Genomic DNA, 18,925 nt, shown 5'->3' with positions numbered 1-18,925 from the left:
CCTTCCTGTCTCTACTGTAAAAACTTCCTTAAATCTCCTGTTCAGCTCCTCACATACCTCCTGATCATTTCTTGTGAGTTCTCCACCTTCTGTCCTTAATCTGATCACCTGGTCTTTGACTGTTGTCTTCCTCCTGATGTGGCTATACAACAGTTTCGGGTCAGTCTTGATTCTCGATGCTATGTCATTTTCATACTGTCGCTTGGCCTCCCTCCTTACCTGTGCGTACTCATTCCTGGCTCTGCGACTGATCTCCCTATTTTCGTGTGTTCTCTGCCTTCTGTACTTTTTCCATTCTCTATTGCATTTTGTTTTTGCCTCCTTACACCGTCGGGTAAACCAGGGGCTCGTTCTGGTCTTCCCGTTGTTACTGTTGCCCTTGGGAATAAACCTTTCCACTGCCTCCTTGCATTTTGTTGTTACATATTCCATCATTTCATTTACTGGCTTTCCTGCCAGCTCACTGTCCCACTGGACCTCCCGCAGGAAGTTCTTCAACCCTATGTAGTCCCCTCTTTTATAGTCAGGCTTTTCCCATTCAACTCCTGTTATTCTCTCCACTTGCAGTTCTACTATGTATTCAAAGCACAGAACCACGTGGTCGCTAGCTCCTAGGGGACTCTCATACTTGATGTCCTCAATATCTGAGCTGCCCAGGGTGAACACAAGGTCCAATCTTGCTGGTTCATCCTCCCCTCTCACTCTGGTAGTGTCCTTAACATGTTGGTGCATGAGGTTTTCCAGCACCACGTCCAACATCCTGGCTCTCCATGTTTCGGGACCCCCATGTGGCTCCAGGTTTTCCCAGTCAATCTCCCTGTGGTTGAAATCCCCCATAACCAGCAACTTTGCTCTGCTGGAGTGAGCTCTTCTTGCCACCTCAGCAAGTGTGTCCACCATTGCTCTGTTGCTCTCTTCATATTCCTCTCTTGGCCTCCTGCAGTTCTGTGGTGGATTATACATCACTGCAATGACCACTTTGTGTTCCCCAGACTGAAGTGTACCTGCTATGTAGTCTCTTTCTCCCGTCTCATCTATTCCTTCCATTTTCTCGAATTTCCATCTGTTTTTTACGAGCTGAGCAACCCCACCTCCCCCCCCTGCCCCTTCTATCTTTCCTCATGATCTGGTATCCTGGTGGGAAGATTGCATCTGTTATTGTCTCCATGAGTTTTGTTTCTGTAACTGCTATGATGTCTGGGGACTTCTCATTGATTCTTTCTTGCCATTCCTCATGTTTATTCGTTAATCCATCTGCATTTGTGTACCAAACCTTCAACTTCTGTTCTAATACTGTAACTGTGGTGCGGGGGGTGGAAACAGAGGGATCGGTGTGTGATGGTTGGTTTGGATTGTTCAGTTGCCTTGGGGGTGTCGTGGCTGGAGTCCTTCTGCAGGTGTTTCTGGGGGGTGCGCTTGTCCTTCCATTTGATCCTGGATTATTCTGCTCTCCTTTTTCGTTTCCTCCCATTTCTCCTTTCGTTTTTGAACTCTCTCTTTCATTGTCTTCCTTTCGTCCTGTGTTCTGTCTCGCTCGAGGTACACACTCCGGAACTCCTGCTTGCCTCTCAGCCGTGCTTTCTCCTGCAGGATCATGGTTCGGGTTGATTCTGCCTTGAAAATTACTTTGAGAGGCCGATTCCTTTTCTTTGTGAACCACCCAATTCTCCGAAAATTTGCCACCTGGGTCATGTCCCCCTCGCCTATCACCTTCATGATATCTTCAATCGCTTTTTTCTCCTCCTGCTTTCTTTCATCATAAGTTTCCCCTTTAGCTTCGTCTAGCCCATAGACAAACACGGATCTTTCCCTTTCCACCTCCCACTGTGACTCCCATTGCATCCTCTGATGTGTTTTAGTTCCTTCCCGTGGAGTGTTCCTTCCTTCAGTCCCTTCCCTAGTTATTGCCCCTATGCTTCTTGGTTTATCCTTCCTGCTCACCTGCTCCTGGCCCCCACAGGTATCTGGTAAGGTCCTTGCACATGTCCTAGTTCCTTCAATGTCTTCCAACCTCTCATTCTGTCCTAGTGTGCTCCCTGTCTTTGTTTTGGCCCCATGTGGGTTTGACAGGACCTCTGCATACAGTTTAGTTTCCATGCTTCCTTCAGACCTGTTGTCTGTGTTTGATGTAGCCATTGCCGATGCTACTTCTGTAATATCTTTGTCTCTGTGCTGTTTCAGATGTCTCAGCTCCTCTTCTAATATCTCTATCTTGATTTCTGCTGCTGTGGCCTGTTGCTTCCACCTTCTGCATTCTGCTGCTAACCTCTCTTCCATCTTCCTTTCCAGCTCATCTAGTGTGTGTGTGTGTGTGTGTGTGTGTGTGTGTACAGTTAGGTACTCATCTATTTGTTCTCATCTATATGTTTTTGCTAGGGTTGAGTGTAAGCTCTTGACCCTACCTCTCAACTTGCCTCTTACCAGATTCTCCCTCTCTTAACCTTGTGGATCCTTTCATACCTATTTTTAAAACTGTATGTAGTAAGTCTCCACTTTTTTGTTTAGATCATTCCACTTTCCAGCCACCCTGAGACTGAAGAAATACTTCCTGACATCCCTGTGACTCATCTATTTCTTTAACTTCCATCTGTGCCCCTGAGTACCTGCTTCCTGGCTCTCAAATAGCCTGTCTCTGTTTGTCTTATCAATTCCTTTGAGTATTTTGCATGCCATGATGTCTCCTTTGGTCCTTCTGTCCTCAGTTTAGCCTTACTTCTTAGCTCATAACCCTTTGCTATGGAGCTAGTCTTGTTGCATACCTCAGCACTTTCTCTGGTTTCTTAACGTACTTCCATAGGTGTGGGTTCCATGCTGGTGCTGCATATGCCAAGATGGGCCTGACATACTCATTTGTTGTATAAAGCACCTAGAATGACTCTTTGTTGAGACTTTTGAAGGCCACTCTCAGATATGCCATGTGAGCATTGGCTGCAGTGATTATTTGGTTGATGTGAGCCTCAGGCAATATGCTAAGCACTAATCTTACTCCCAGGTCTTTCTCTTTAAGTGAGGTTTGCAGTCTCTGTCCCATGAGTCTGTAGTCTGTGTCTGGCCATCTGACCTCTTCCCCAATCTTCATAAACTTGCATTTCCTGGAGTTGAATTTAAGCAGCCACTTATCTGACCAGCCTGCGATTTGTCTATTTCCATTTGCATCCTGTCCCTGTCCTCGTCTATTTATTTTCTCCTCATTAGTTTCCCAGCATGAGAGAACAAAGACACATCTGACTAAATCCATTAGTATGTCATAATTATAAACCAGAGACAGCCCTAATACTGATCCTTGTGGTATCCTGCTTGTTTCTCTTTCTCATTCTGATATCTCTTTCCAGGTAATCACTCTTTGCTTCCTTCCCTAAGGGACTCTCTTGACCCACCCAAGTGCATTCCCAGTTATTCTTGCCAACTACTCAAGTTTTTGCCCAAGTCTCATGTACAGTTCAGTATTAAATGCCTTCTTGCAGTCTAAGAATATACAATCCACCCAACCCTCTTTCTCCTGTTTGACTTCTGTTACTCTGTTATGAAACTCCAAAAGGTTGGTAAGACGTCTATCTCTGAGCCTGTGCTGGTGGTTTGGGAAACTGCTCTCCACATACTTTACCACTCTCCTTCTGACTATCTTCTCCATTACTTTGCATGGTATATATGTCAACGAAACTGGCCTGTAGTTCAATGCCTCCTGCCTATCTCCTTTCTTAAAAACAAGGTGCTATCAAAAAATTCCCATACTTGAATTTTCATGGGCTTTCTGGGTGAAATATGGGAGTGATGTAGATCACTCTGTTCAGTACATTCCTTTGTAAAGTAGAGTGTTGAGTTTCATTGCAGTCGGTTAGACGGGCATTTTTTGGGTTGTCTATGCATTGTATTGTTGCAATTTTTTTGTGTAACAGACTAAAATCTTTGAAAGAACAGCACATGTGTATGTGTGAAATTCCGTTTCAAGTTCAGTAAAGCGGTTAGTGAAACTCACAAAATACCTCAGCAAGCATGTGGCAACGAAGTAGTAGTTCAGAGAGTGTTTTGAATAGCTTTTTCTATTTATGAAGATTGTTGTCAGAATATCCAAGATATTGCAAGTGCTGTGGCAATTTCTTATGGGTCGTGTCATGTTCAGTGTTTTCTGACCAAAATCAACGTGGTGGTCATACTGTACCCTCCCTGCTTCCAAGATCCAGCCCCCTGTGACTTCTTTCTCTTCCCAAAAAACAAAAATGACACTCAAGGGACAGCATTTTAACTGGAACTTTTTGATAGCATCTCATATAGGTATGTACTGTGTTTGCTGTCTTCCACATATCTGACACCTCTTCCATGTTCATTGACTTGCTGTAGATCATAGCCATTAGTTCAGATAGTGCTTCTGAGTCCTCTTGCAGAATCTGTGGTAATGCTGTCAGGTCCCATTGCCATTTATATACTGAGCTCCATTCTTTTTTTTTTTTTTTTTTTTTTGCCTTTGTCTCCTGTTGTGTGTCTGATGTCTAGTACTTGCTGATGTACTCTTGTTTTGTAGGCTTTTCAGCACTGACCCTGTTTCTACCTAGATTATGCAGCTCAGTTCTGGTCTTCATATTACAGAATGGACATAAATTCGTTAGAAAACATTCAGCGTAGGATGACTAAATTAATACATAGCATTAGAAATCTTCCTTATGAAGAAAGATTGAAGACTCTTAAACTACATTCACTTGTTAGACGAAGAATGAGGGGAGACATGATCGAAGTGTATAAGTAGAAGATGGGTATTAATAAAGGGGATATTAATAAGGTCTTGAGGATGTCTCTCCAAGAGAGAACCCGCAGTAATGGATTTAACCCTTTCAGGGTCCAAGGCCCAATTCTGGAGTCACGCACCAGTGTCCAAGAATTTAAAAAAAAAAAAATTGTTATTTTTTCTTATGAAATCGTAGAGAATCTTTTTGTGAAGGTAATAAAACAAAAAGTACGAAATTTGGTGGAAAATTGACGAAATTATGCTCTCACGAATTTTGATGTGTCAGCGATATTTATGAATCGGCGATTTTGCCGACTTTGACTCCCATTTTAGGCCAATTACATTATTCCAATCAACCAAATTCTTAGTTTTTTCACTAGTATTACTTCTATTCTATCGATTGAGCACAAGAAATCGCCAAGTCAACTGTTTCAACTACAAAATAAAGTGATCGGAAATTGTTAATTTGGCCAATTTAACACAAAGTTCAAAATATTCCAATTTCAAAATAGGGTCCAGAATGAACAATGTAGGAATTCCTGGCACTAAACTAACATTTCCTCTGTTCATTAGTTATGTTTTGAGGCTTTACAAATAAATTCCATTTTGATTTTTTATTCACATAATGAATTTTTATTCACACCAAAAAATAGAAGATTTACTGTTATGCAATACTGTAATAATTGTATAAATATCATCACCATATTTGTGAATGTATATTAGACCCACCAGCTGACGTGTATTAGATGTGTGAGGTCGTTTGTTTACTCTTGAATATCGGCAAAAATTTAACATTTCTGCTACTTTGAGCTCAGTTTCAAGCCATTTCCAGTGCTAAAACCAATCAAAATCATCTCTATTTCTGTAATATGTCTTCCATTCTATCAAATGAGACCAAGAAATCGCAAATACAACTATATAAAACATACGAAAAAACACTGCAAATTTGCTGTTTTAATCGAAAAATCATGATTTCATTTTTTTTCTCTCATTATACACAGTGTGCTGCAGGATCTGTTTTATGTGGTGCACACATACCACATAGATGTATTCTCTCATATCTAGGCCCAAATGTACCACTCACAGTTTATCAGAGTGAGCTGAGCTCATGGCATAGATCTACAGTTTGGACCCTGAACGTAAAGCCGTAGATCTACGGGACGGACCCTGAAAGGGTTAAATTAGATAAGTTTAGATTTAGAAAGGATATAGGAAAGTATTGGTTTGGAAATAGGGTAGTTGATGAGTGGAACAGTCTACCTAGTTGGGTTATTGAGGCTAGGACTTTGGGTACTTTCAAATTTAGGTTGGATAAATATATGAGTGAGAGGGGTTGGATTTGAGTGGGACTTGCAAATGAGTGAATAGAGTTATCAGAGCTTATTTCTTGGGTAGCATTGAAAATTGGGTTGGGCAAATGTTTTATTAGTGGGATGGATTGTAAAGGACCTGCCTAGTATGGGCCAACAGGCCTGCTGCAGTGTTCCTCCTTTCTTATGTTCTTAAATTTGTTTATTCTACACTTCACAAACTTAGTCATTTTCCATGAACATTTTTTTTCCCTTCAGTTGAATTACTTAGTGTTTTACTGTCATTTTTCTTCTGGTTTGACTGTGAGGCAATCTTACTTTAGTCTTGCCCATGACTGCTGTGTCATTCTAAAATTGGTTCTCAGCTTCTCTACTCACCTTTGCATATTCATATATTCCAATATGAGCCTGATGTACATGGTGTATAGTGTTGTGAATGACTTCTTACTTAGATGTGTGAAAGCTCATCTTTGATTTGCCAGACACACATTTGCTGCAGCAGTTATTTGGTTGATGAGTACCTCAGGTGGTATGCTCAGTACATATAATACCCAAAGGACCTTCTCCTTGAGTGAGTTTGTGTTTGAGTTTGTGTGTGCACGTGTTCGTCTACCTGCAGGTTGTTCTGGAAGTCAGTGCTCCCACTGCCCAGTCCATGACCAAGCCTTGCACTGAATTGGCCTGATCAGCCAGGTTATTACTGCTGGCCACATGCAATCCAGTGTATGAACAACAGCCCAGCTGATCAGGCAGACTTTAGGTATCCGTCCAGTGTCCTCTTCAAGACAGATAAGGGTCTGTTGGTGATTACCCATGTGTATGCTGCTAGGCTGTTAAACAGCATAGTGTACTCACCTAATTGTGATTGCAGGGTCAGTTTGTAGCTCCTGGCCCTGCCTCTTCACTGGTCACTACTAGGTCCTCTCCCTTCTCCATGAGCTTTGTCATACCTCATCTTAAAACTACCTATGGTATAACGAGATTATTTGGTGTTCTTTGGAGGCTTCTTACTTTATTTGTAAAGTCGTAGTGGGTACACAGGCTTGTGTGTTGTGCCCATGGCCCAGGTATGGCCATCCCACGAGGGAGAGAGCTGCTAGTAGGCCTTCTGTCTTGCTGCTTGGCCGCTGAGTCAGTGAGAGCATGTGGGCCCAGCATCCCACTGACTATGGGCTGGCCCAGAGGGCGTGAAATATGAACTAAGCTGGCAGACAGCATAGGCTGTCTGTGCAGACAGTACTGGCTGTCTACAATGGATCCTTCCTTCACTACTTCACTTTCCAGACTATTCCACTTCCTGACAATTCTGTGGCTGCCGGAATACTTCCTAACATCCTCGTGATTCATCTGTTTCATTAACTTTCATCTGTGCCCCTGAGTACCTGCTTCCTGCCTCTCAAACAGCCTGTCTCTCTCTGTCCTGCGTCTGGACAGATACTGCAACACAGGAGACATCGCTGCGGCTGAGCTGTGACGTAACAGGGTACGGTCTCCTCTGGAACAGTGAAGCAGTCATCGTGGGAGTCACTGCAGGTTTCTCTCAACCTGGGGCATGACATGTTGGTGCCCTCGAGTGAGGCATCATCAAAACTCGGCAACTGGGCAGGACTTCTGGCAAGCGACTCAGGAGGACACTTCTTGACTGGTACTGTCGCTGGGCTGTCACTGCCGGCGAGCGTGGAGCGAGTCGTGGCAGAGACAACTGGGCGAAACATCTGGGAGTCGTAACATCATACACCAGACTGCAGTGAGCGAGCTAGCGGTCAAAGTGACATCTTCTTTGTGCCGGCTGCTCACTGAAGCTTGTGACACAAGGCTGACACAGTGCCTGCCGACAGGGCTAACTGCGGCTTGACGAGTGTCATTCTCTCGGCAGTTGGAGTTATAGCAGATATTAGTCTAAGTGTCCCAAGACTTGTTTCTCTACATATAACTGCACTCTGAAGGTCTGGAGGTGAAGCGAAACAAATCTCGATGGGAATCGTAGCAGGTACGATTCTGCAAAACATCTATGAGCGACGAGCATAAGAGCTTTCTGTACAAAGGGGCTCGGGCTCAGAGCTGACTGATATCAGCTGTCAAACGCGCTGGTCACACTGGGTGACTTAACACAGTGGTGCTACTCAGGGGTCTGGCTCAAGACCACTGGACACATGGAAAACTTTACACACACCCGCGGTACGTGCGGTACAACATGGCTTAAACTAGCAAATGATGCTTTTCTGTGCACAAAACTGACACTAAGCTATACACTAACATGTGAGAACACTGACTGAGAGGAATTAATTAACACACGACATATATCTTCTCTCAGTCTTCTCGACAATACTGAAATAATTACTAGAAACACTCGATGTGACATCATGTGATGTCAGGCATGACATCGCGAGGTGACATCAGCAGCCATCTCGAGGTGACGTCAGGCAGACATCGTGATGTCATGAAGTCGGGCAGCATCGTCGGTGATGTCAATGTGATGCGGGCAGCAGACCACAGCATGTGGCCTGGGACATCTGGCTTGGTAACCCATGTGGCTTGTAGATCCACATGACATAGCCCACACCCGACGTGGCATCGTGATCTACGTGGCATGCTGATCCACGTGGCTTGCTGATCCACGTGGCTTGCTGATCCACGTGGCTTGCTGATCCACGTGGCTTGCTGATCTACGTGGCATGCTGATCCACATGGCTTACTGATCCACGTGGCTTCGAGTGGCCTCGGGCACTTGGATACACAGCACTGGCAAAGAATTCACACGAAAAACAGCAGAAAACACAGCAGAGGGAGTGGGCAGTGGTGAGTATATGGTAGATGGGTGAGCGTGAGAAGGGTGAGCATGGACGAGGCGAGGAAACGGCCACTTCCTCCTCCTCCTCCTCCTCCCCCACCCACAAACACAGGGAGACACAATGGACGCAGAAATCACCACAAAACTCACCTCTGGCTTGCTGAAATAGCTGTGCTAAGCTGAACAACAACAGCAGAGCATACAAGTGATGCTGAACACATGACTTGAGAAACAGTGTGGGACGCTGTAGTGTGGGGTCACTGGGACACCACTTACAATTCTCGAAGAAATTCGGCAAATTTCGGCTAGATCCTGCTTGCACCTGTGTCTGGATGCTCAAACGTGCAGACACGACATCAGGATAACTCGTTGAGAGACGGATGCTTCTTGTATAGGGTGATAAAGTGAAGATGACTTCATACCTCATCCTTCCTCTCTCCAGGCAAACACAACTGCTGCGACCACCGCTGCCACCATTTATAACGAGATTGTATTTAGTGTTCTGGTAGCAGGGAGTAAATGATATGTCTTCGGAGGCTTCTTACTTTATTTGTAAAGTCGTGGTGGGTACACAGGCTTGTGTGTTGTGCCCATGGCCCGGGTAGGGCCATCCCACGAGGGAGAGAGCTGCTAATAGGCCTTCTGTCTTGCTGTGTGGCCGCTGAGTCAGTGAGAGCATGTGGGCCCAGCATCCCACTGACTATGGGCTGGCCCAGAGAGCAGCACCTTAGTGGCGCGAAATATGAACTAAGCTGGCAGACAGCATAGGCTGTCTGTGCAGACAGTACAGGCTGTCTACAATGGATCCTTCCTCCACTACATCACTTTCCAGACTATTCCACTTCCTGACAACTCTGTGGCTGCCGGAATACTTCCTAACTTCCACGTGACTCATCTGCTTCTTTAACTTTCATCTGTGCCCCTGAGTACCTGCTTCCTGCCTCTCAAACAGCCTGTCTCTCCCTGTCCTATCAATTCCTCTGAGTATTTTGTGATCCCTTGTTGCTGTGTCCCATCTTTGGAAGATCCTGTCTGTGTCCACCTTGTCAATTACTCGCAGTATTTTATATGTCGTTATCATGTCTCCCCCATCCCTCCTGTCCTCCAGTGTCATCAGGCTGATTTCCCTTAACATCTCCTCATAGGACATGCCCCTTAGCTCTGGTACTAGTCTTGTTGCAAACCTTTGCACTTACTTCAATTTCTTGACATCCTTGACCAGGTGTGGGTTCCAAACTGGTACTTCATACTCCAATATGGACCTGACGTACATGGTGTACAGAGTCTTGAATGATTCTTCACTGAGGTATCAGAATGCTATTCTTAGGTTTGCCAGGCATTTACAGTGCTAGTCACAGCATTATGCCAGGTGAGCGCCCCTGCACAGTGCCGTGATGAAAATCAAAGGCCTACCATACAGGGGGGTCTTGTTTTGTTAGTGCATTATGCTGGGTAGCAGCTGTTAGCATGACGTCATGGCCTGCCGCCACACTCCACAGTCACTCCTCAGTGCTCATGTGGCTGCCGTGGTGAGAGGAAGTGTTGCAAAGTACTTTTGTCTCTCATTCGCCCCATCTTTTGTCCGGTGTTCTCTCAGGTTTTGGGGCTATGCATGTTTGATTATGGGTAAAAGGAAGTATTTAACACCTGAAACTATAGCTTAAATCATAGGACTTCACAAAGCTGGGCACCAGATGAAAGAAATAGTGGAGAATGTTGGTGTGTGTGAGCATTCAGTGAGGAACTGAGCGCAGCATTTCACGGCTGGTGGCGGTGTTGAGTTGCCATCTACCAAACCTCAGCCTGGCCCCTCGAAGAAGACATCTGTTCACGCCTTCACTGTGTTAAAGAAGCACTTAGAGAGTACACCTAAGATAACTTTTAGAGAATTGAAAGAAAAGAACCCACATATTCTCTCAGAGATTAAGAAACCAATCCTCTCCAAGCCACAGGAGAAACATAGGCTGGATTATGCAGAGAAATATTTTCACTGGAATCCTCAACAGTGGTCTGAAGTACAATAAATGTACTTTGGAGTGATGAGGCAACCTGTAACCATGGGGGATATGTGTACCGGCCCAGGGGTAGTGACCCGCTAGACCCACGCTTCACCAGTGGGACCACCGAACATTCAGACTGGCTCATGGTCTGGGGGTGTTTCAGTGCTCAGAGTGTTGGTGAACTCATTGTGCTTCCCAAAAACCAGACTGTGAACCAGTTTAATTACCTGGAGTTGCATGACAATTTACCTGAGGTGTTTGACAAGTGTGGGGCTACAGTTTTTATGCAGGACGGTGCACCGTGTCATACCGCCAAATTTGTAGTTCAGTGTCTTAAGGACTGTGAAGTGAGGTTCTTAATGACTGGCCAGGCAATTCCCCAGACCTAAACCCTATCGAGAACCTCTGGTCATTAGTGAAGTGAAGTTTACTGGGCAAGGATATCAGTTCCATCCCACAGCTGGAGGCTGCTCTACATGAAGCATGGAATAATATACCTCCCCAAACCCTCAAGAATTTGTGTGAGAGTCTTCCTCCATGGCTGAGGGAAGTGATTAAGCATAAAGGATGCAACACCAAGTATTAAAACCTCAATAAGTGTGTAAATATATATAGTATTATAATCTTTCATGGAATGTGTTTGTGTTTTGGTATGTGTGTGGGGGAGGGGTGGCATATTTCCATGACCAGCACTGTATCTGGTTGATGTGTGCCTCAGGAGATGTACTCTATATTATACTCACCCTAAGATCCTTTTCCTTGAATGAGGTTTGCAGTCTTTGGCCCCCCTAGCCTGTACTCTGTCTGCAGTCTTCTTTGTTCTTCCCCAATCTTCATGACTTTGCATTTGGTGGAGTTAAATTCCAGGAGCCAGTTGCTGGACCAGGCTTGCAGCCTGTCCAGGTCCCTTTGTAGTCCTATCTGATCCTCATTTGATTAAATCTCCTCATTAACTTCACATTATCTGCAAACAGATGTCATGTCATTCACATATTCCAGAAACAGCACAGGTCCTAGGACTGACCCCTGTGGAACCCCACTTGTTGCAGGCACCCACTCTGACACCTCGTCATGTACCATGACCCAGTGTTGCCTCCTTGTCAGGTATTCCCTGATCCATTGCAGTGTCTTTCCTGTGTATGTGTGTGTGTGTGGAGGGGGGGTTGTGTGTGTGCATGTTCATTATATTTTGAAAGAGAATACCAAAATTTCAACTGTAATTGGTATTTATGGTAAATGCTTTTCCTTGTTGAACTAGAATATTTATCATTACATGCATATTGTCCATGCTGCATATTATGTACATAATGAGAATTGATTATTTTATACAAATGTGTGTTTTTACCTCTTTATTACTTATCAAATTACAGGTATATTGAGTGCCCAGATTTACTGAAGGTTCAGTCACCAAAACCAAGTACACCAACAGACTTCTCATACCTTCTTCCTTTTATTTCTTCGGAAGCATGGGCTCAGATATCTGCCAGGGTTGCCAACTTTGGAAATCAGCCAACACAGCTATCATTGGTAAGTTTTTAAATTTAAAAGCACCATAAAAGTGCTGATTTTTTTTTTCCAGTTTTCTTTTCTCATATACAATATAGTCAAAATTCTCTGCAATTCTGTAAGGATGAAATAACATATTTAAAATTTCTGGTTTGATGAAATTGGCAAAAAAATACAGTGAATCTTTTAATTACATAAGAACATAAGAAAGGAGGAACACTGCAGGAGGCTTCTTGGCCCATACTAGGCAGGTCCTTTACAATTCATCCCACTAACAAAACATTTGCCCAACCCAATTTTCAATGACACCCAAGAAATAAGCTCTGATGTGAAAGTCCCACTCAAATCCAACCCCTCCTACTCATGTACTTATCTAACCTAAATTTGAAACTACCCAAAGTCCCAGCCTCAATAACCCAACTAGGTAGACTGTTCCACTCATCAACTACCCTATTTCCAAACCAATACTTTCCTATGTCCTTTCTAAATCTAAACTTATCTAATTTAAATCCATTACTGCGGGTTCTCTCTTGGAGAGACATCCTCAAGACCTTATTAATATCCCCTTTATTAATACCTATCTTCCACTTATACACTTCGATCAGGTCTCCCCTCATTCTTCGTCTAACAAGTGAATGTAACTTAAGAGTCTTCAATCTTTCTTCATAAGGAAGATTTCTAATGCTATGTATTAATTTAGTCATCCTACGCTGAATGTTTTCTAACGAATTTATGTCCATTCTGTAATATGGAGACCAGAACTGAGCTGCATAATCTAGGTGAGGCCTTACTAATGATGTATAAAGCTGCAGTATGACCTCTGGACTTCTGTTGCTTACACTTCTTGATATAAATCCCAGTAATCTATTTGCCTTATTATGTACGCTTAGGCATTGCTGTCTTGGTTTAAGGTTGCTGCTCACCATAACCCCCAAGTCCTTTTCGCAATCTGTATGGCTAAGTTCTACATCATTTAACTTATAAGTACTAGGGTTATGGGCACTCCCAAGCTTCAGAACCTTGCATTTATCTACATTGAACTGCATCTGCCACTTTTCTGACCAAGAATAGAGTTTGTTTAAATCCTCCTGAAGTTCCATAACATCTACGTTTGAATCAATTATCCTACCTATCTTTGTGTCATCGGCGAATTTGCTCATATCACTAGTAATTCCCTCATCAAAATCATTGATATATATTATAAACAACAACGGGCCCAAGACTGATCCCTGTGGAACGCCACTTGTCACAGATCCCCGCTAGGATTTAACCCCAATTATGGACACACACTGCTTCCTGTCAGTGAGCCATGACTCGATCCACGAGAGCACTTTTCCCCCAATGCCATGAGCTACCACTTTCTTTAACAGTCTATGGTGCGGAACTCTATCAAAAGCCTTACTAAAATCTAAGTAAATAATATCAAATTCTTTATCGTGGTCAACAGCCTCAAAAGCTTTACTGAAGAAAGTTAATAAATTAGTTAGACAAGACCGGCCTCTTGTGAATCCATGCTGAGTATCATTAATCAAGCTATGCTTATCGAGATGGCTTCTTATAATCTGAGCTATAATTGACTCTAGTAATTTGCCTACAATTAAGGTCAGGCTTATTGGGCGGTAATTTGATGGTAACGACTTGTCCCCTGTTTTAAAAATAGGAATTGCATTAGCCATCTTCCACATATCAGACACTACACCTGTTTGAAGAGATAAATTAAAAATATTAGTTAATGGTTCACAGAGTTCCATTTTGCATTCCTTAAGAACCCTTGAAAAAACCTCATCAGGACCCGGCGACTTACTTTGCTTCAGTCTGTCTATCTGCTTCACAACCATTTCACTAGTGACTGTGATGTTACATAATTTATCTTCTTCTAGCCCACTATAAAAATTAATTACTGGAATATTGTTAGTGTCTTCCTGTGTAAAAACTGAGAGAAAATAATTATTAAAAATCGAGCACATTTCATTCTCTTTGTCATTAAGGTGCCCATAGTTATTTTTAAGGGGATCTATCTTATCTCTAACTTTTGTTCTATAGACCTGGAAAAAACTTTTTGGGTTAGTTTTAGAATCCCTAGCAACTTTAATTTCATAGTCCCTTTTAGCTTTTCTTATCCCCTTTTTAATGTCCCTCTTAATATCAATATACTGATTCATAAGATGACCCTCACCTCTTTTGATACGCCTATAAATTCCTTTCTTATGCCCTAGTAGATATTTGAGCCTATTATTCATCCATTTTGGGTCATTTCTATTTGATCTAATTTCTTTATATGGGATAAACGTTCTTTGAGCAGCATGTATAGTGTTCAGAAAACTGTCATATTGATAGCTCACTTCGTTACCCCAGTCAACAGATGATAAGTGTTCTCTAAGCCCATCGTAATCTGCTAAGCGAAAATCTGGGACTGTTACTGAGTTATCGCTACTATCGTACTTCCATTCAATGCTAAATGTAATTGATTTGTGGTCGCTAGCACCCAGTTCCTCTGAAATTTCTAAATTATTAACAAGGGATTCATTGTTTGCCATAACTAAGTCAAGCAGGTTATTTCCCCTTGTAGGTTCTGTCACAAACTGCTTCAAAAAACAATCCTGAACTACTTCTAAGAAGTCGTATGATTCTAAATTCCCAGTCAAGAAATTCCAATCAATATGACTAAAGTTAAAGTCTCCTAGAATTACTACATTATCGTGCCTTGTGGCCTTAACAATTTCCTCCCATAGTAGTCTCCCTTGGTCCCTATCTAAGTTTGGGGGACGGTATATCACTCCTAAAATCAGTTTTTCATGCCCCTCTGAAAATTCTATCCAAACAGACTCTGTATGTGTTACTTCAGACTTAATACCCGTTTTTATGCAACAGTTCAAGCGATCTCGGACATACAATGCCACCCCACCCCCCTTCCCGATACTTCTATCTACTTGGAACAATTTAAAACCCTGAATATGACATTCCGCAGGCATGTCCCGACTTTTTGAATTAAACCACGTCTCAGTTAAGGCAAATACATCAATGTTACCTGCGCTAGCAACTAATCTCAACTCATCCATCTTATTCCTAGCACTACGGCAATTAGCATAATAAACATTGAAAAACTCTCCTTTCTCTTTACCCTTCCTGCTCATTTCTGTTTTTCTACTAAACCTATTACTGTCCTTATCACCCAAAGTCTCTGGCTTTTCAATATCTACCTCGTTCTGTTTATTACTAGTTCCCCACTGGGACTTCACTGTTTTCCTGCCAAAACCCATACCACTAACTATTCCTAGTTTAAAGTCCTAACTGCTCCCTCCACTGCAGTTGCCAGTGCTACCACCCTAGACCTAGATAAGTGAACCCCATCCCTGGCATACATGTCATTTCTGCCATAGAAGAGGTCCCAGTTGTCAAAGAATGTTACTGCATTTTCCTTACAGTATTTGTCCAGCCAGCAATTGACACCAATTGCCCTGGACAACCATTCATTTCCAACTCCTCTCCTTGGCAAAATACCACATATGACAGGGTTCCCACCCTTACTCCTAATTATTTCTATTGCTGACCTATACCTGCTAATCAGGTCTTCACTCCTACGTCTGCCAACATCGTTGCCTCCAGCACTGAGACAGATAATAGGATTGCTCCCATTACCTCTCATGATGTCATCCAGACGGCTAACAATATCCTCCATCCCAGCCCCAGGAAAGCAAACTCTGTCTCCTACTCCTGTCCTTCAAGCAGAATGCCCTATCCATATACCTAACTTGGCTATCCCCAACAACAACAATATTCTTACCTTCCTTGGTGTCGTTCGTCGTGATGTTCCCAGTAGTCGACTCACATTCGTCGGGTAGCACTGAGAATGTATTAAATGTTTCCACAACAGTTTCCATGGCAGTCTCTTTCTTCTTCATCGTTTCTATCTTTCCATTCGTCTTTGTGATCGTCAACTTCGTTCCCTGCTGTCCAGCCACTGACCAGTTTCCCTTCTTGACCTGAGGACTCAAAACAGGAGGACTACTACGAATCTTCTTGTTTTCCTCGGTCAGTCGCTGAATCTCCAACTTCGCCATCCTCAATTCTTCCTTAAGCTGTTGGTAAAGTTGCTCGATGGAGGGCATCTTGCTTCAATTCGTAGAGAGTGCGCAAACAGGTCTTCACAGAGCTAAGTACACGACTAATAGGGAAGAAAATATGTACCTTATTGCTGATTGTCCATTTCATGGTGAGTTCTGGAGATACTATAGACACAGAACATTGTAACATATAAAACAGGACAGTGAGGCTGTGAGAAAGGGAAAGTGAGAATGGGTGGGTAAGAGAGAAAGGGTGGGTGAGAGAGAGAGAGGGTGGATGGGTGGGTGAGAGAGGGTGGGGGGGGGGGTGAGAGATGGTGAGTGATTGGGTGGGTGGTAGTGTGAGAGTGAGTGGGTGGGTGGTAGTGTGAGAGTGAGTGGGTGGGTGGTAGTGTGAGAGTGAGTGGGTGGGTGGTAGTGAGAAAGTGAATGGGTGTGAAAGAGGATAGGAATGAGAAAGGGATGTGTGAAGGAGGGGTGTGTGAAAGAGGGGTGTGTGTGAAGGAGGGGTGTGTGTGAAGGAGGTGTGTGTGTGAAGGAGGGGTGTGTTTGAAGGAGGGGTGTGTGTGAAGGAGGGGTGTGTGTGAAGGAGGGGTGTGTGTGAAGTAGGGGTGTGTGTGAAGGAGGGGTGTGTGTGAAGGAGGGGTGTGTGTGTGAAGGAGGGGTGTGTGTGAAGGAGGGGTGTGTGTGTGAAGGAGGGGTGTGTGTGAAGGAGGGGTGTGTGTGAAGGAGGGGTGTGTGTGAAGGAGGGTTGTGTGTGAAGGAGGGGTGTGCATGAAGGAGGGGGTGTGCATGAAGGAGGGGGTGTGTGTGAAGGAAGGGGGTGTATGAAGAAGGGGGTGTGTCTGAAGGAAGGGGGTGTGTGAAGGAGGGGTGTGTGAAGGAGGGGTGGGTATGAAGGAGGAGGTGTGTGTGAAGGAAGGGGGTGTGTGAAGGAGGGGGTGTGAAGGATGGGGGTGTGAAGGAGGAGTGTGTGTGTGTTGGGAGGTTCTATGAGAGGGTGGCTTTCAGAAAGTACGAATGGGTGTGAGAGAGTGAGGAGTGGGTGGCTATGAAAAGGCTGCAAATATGGGTGAGTGAGAGAGGATGGGTGAGAGGAGTGGATGTGAAAGGGTGAGTATGAGAGAGGGCATGAGGGTGTGTGGGTGGATGTTGAGGGTGGATTAGTGAGGGTTTGGGATGAGAAATGAGTGTGAGGGTGGGATGCATGAGAGCAGGGCCGACCTTAAGCCAATTGGACCGATTGCTCCCAGTTGGGCCCCGCACCTAAGGGCGCCCCATGCTAGAATGTAATCTACTGTGCAAGAAAGGTATAAAATACCGACAATATGAAAGTTAAGACACATGTGCAACATCTGGATATCTTTATTGTAGACGTTTCGCCATCCAGTGGCTTTATCAATACAGATTCTAGGACATAATTGGAAGACAGTAGAACTATATACAAAAGATGAGGTAATCAGTCCCTCAGCCTTGGAGTTAGTGTTCACAGCATCGTGGTGGAGGAGAATCTGGAGCAAAGGCAAGAAGACTGGCGGTTATATAGGCGTCAGTGGATAAGGACGTGCAGCAGACGAGGGCATAGTCACTGGTAGGCGGGATTCCCCAGTGGAAGTAGGTCCTTCCCAAAGAGATGGAGAATCCCGCCTACCAGTGACTATGCCCTCGTCTGCTGCACGTCCTTATCCACTGACGCCTATATAACCGCCAGTCTTCTTGCCTTTGCTCCAGATTCTCCTCCACCACGATGCTGTGAACACTAACTCCAAGGCTGAGGGACTGATTACCTCATCTTTTTTTATATAGTTCTACTGTCTTCCAATTATGTCCTAGAATCTGTATTGATAAAGCCACTGGATGGCGAAGCGTCTACAATAAAGATATCCAGATGTTGCACATGTGTTTTAACTTTCACAATGTAATCTACTCTTGGCTTGTCAAGTACACACACCAACACAAAGTAAAAAGAAAGGGGCATCTGGAGAAAGGAGTTTTTCCAAGCTGAAATTGATCAAAACTTACTTGAGATCATCAATTTAGCAAGAAGATATGAACAGTTTGGCAATTATGTCCACTGAATCTGAAATTAGCAGGAGTTTAAACTTTGACAAATTTTGTTTGTTACTTGTAGGCTTACATGTATGCAAGCAATTTTGTATTAAAATGTAGCTTACATCTGTTTGGTCTATTAACTTGCATGCATTTTTTAAGTGCACAGTTTGATTGCTTTCCATATATGAGGCCTTCCAAAATTGTTCCCAATTGGGCTGCGCACCTCCTAAGGCCGGCTCTGCATGAGAGAGGGTGGGTATGAGAGAATGTGTATTTGTGTGAGTGGATATTTTTCACTGAAAAGGATTCTGACCTTGTAAAGGCTTTGGTCTAAAGAGAATTTTGAGCAAACACTGATGATTTTTTTGGCTGCAAAATTACATTAGCCAGCCACCTTTCACAGGAGTTAGGTTCCAGAAAAATGGAGTTACATATGAAAATGCTGTGGGTGAAGTGAACAACTTGTGGAAAGAATTTGGTTG

The 18,925-nt window shown here is 43.7% G+C and overlaps 1 protein-coding gene across 1 annotated transcript in view; it reads left to right on the top strand.

The window, feature by feature from the left end:
* The window catches only part of LOC128687029 (unhealthy ribosome biogenesis protein 2 homolog), a gene marked incomplete at its 5' end in the record, with an annotated part of 159,922 nt that overhangs the window by 63,678 nt on the left and 77,319 nt on the right, over positions 1–18,925 (top strand). Inside the window, 1 exon segment of the mRNA XM_070082352.1 lies at positions 12,192–12,348. Within this exon segment, the coding sequence (XP_069938453.1) occupies positions 12,192–12,348 (157 nt within the window).

Source organism: Cherax quadricarinatus, chromosome 7 (genome assembly GCF_038502225.1).
Source record: "Cherax quadricarinatus isolate ZL_2023a chromosome 7, ASM3850222v1, whole genome shotgun sequence".
Lineage (NCBI taxonomy): Eukaryota > Metazoa > Arthropoda > Malacostraca > Decapoda > Parastacidae > Cherax > Cherax quadricarinatus.
The sequence above is the reverse complement of the archived record's forward strand: the minus strand, read 5'-3'. Positions and strand labels throughout refer to the sequence as shown.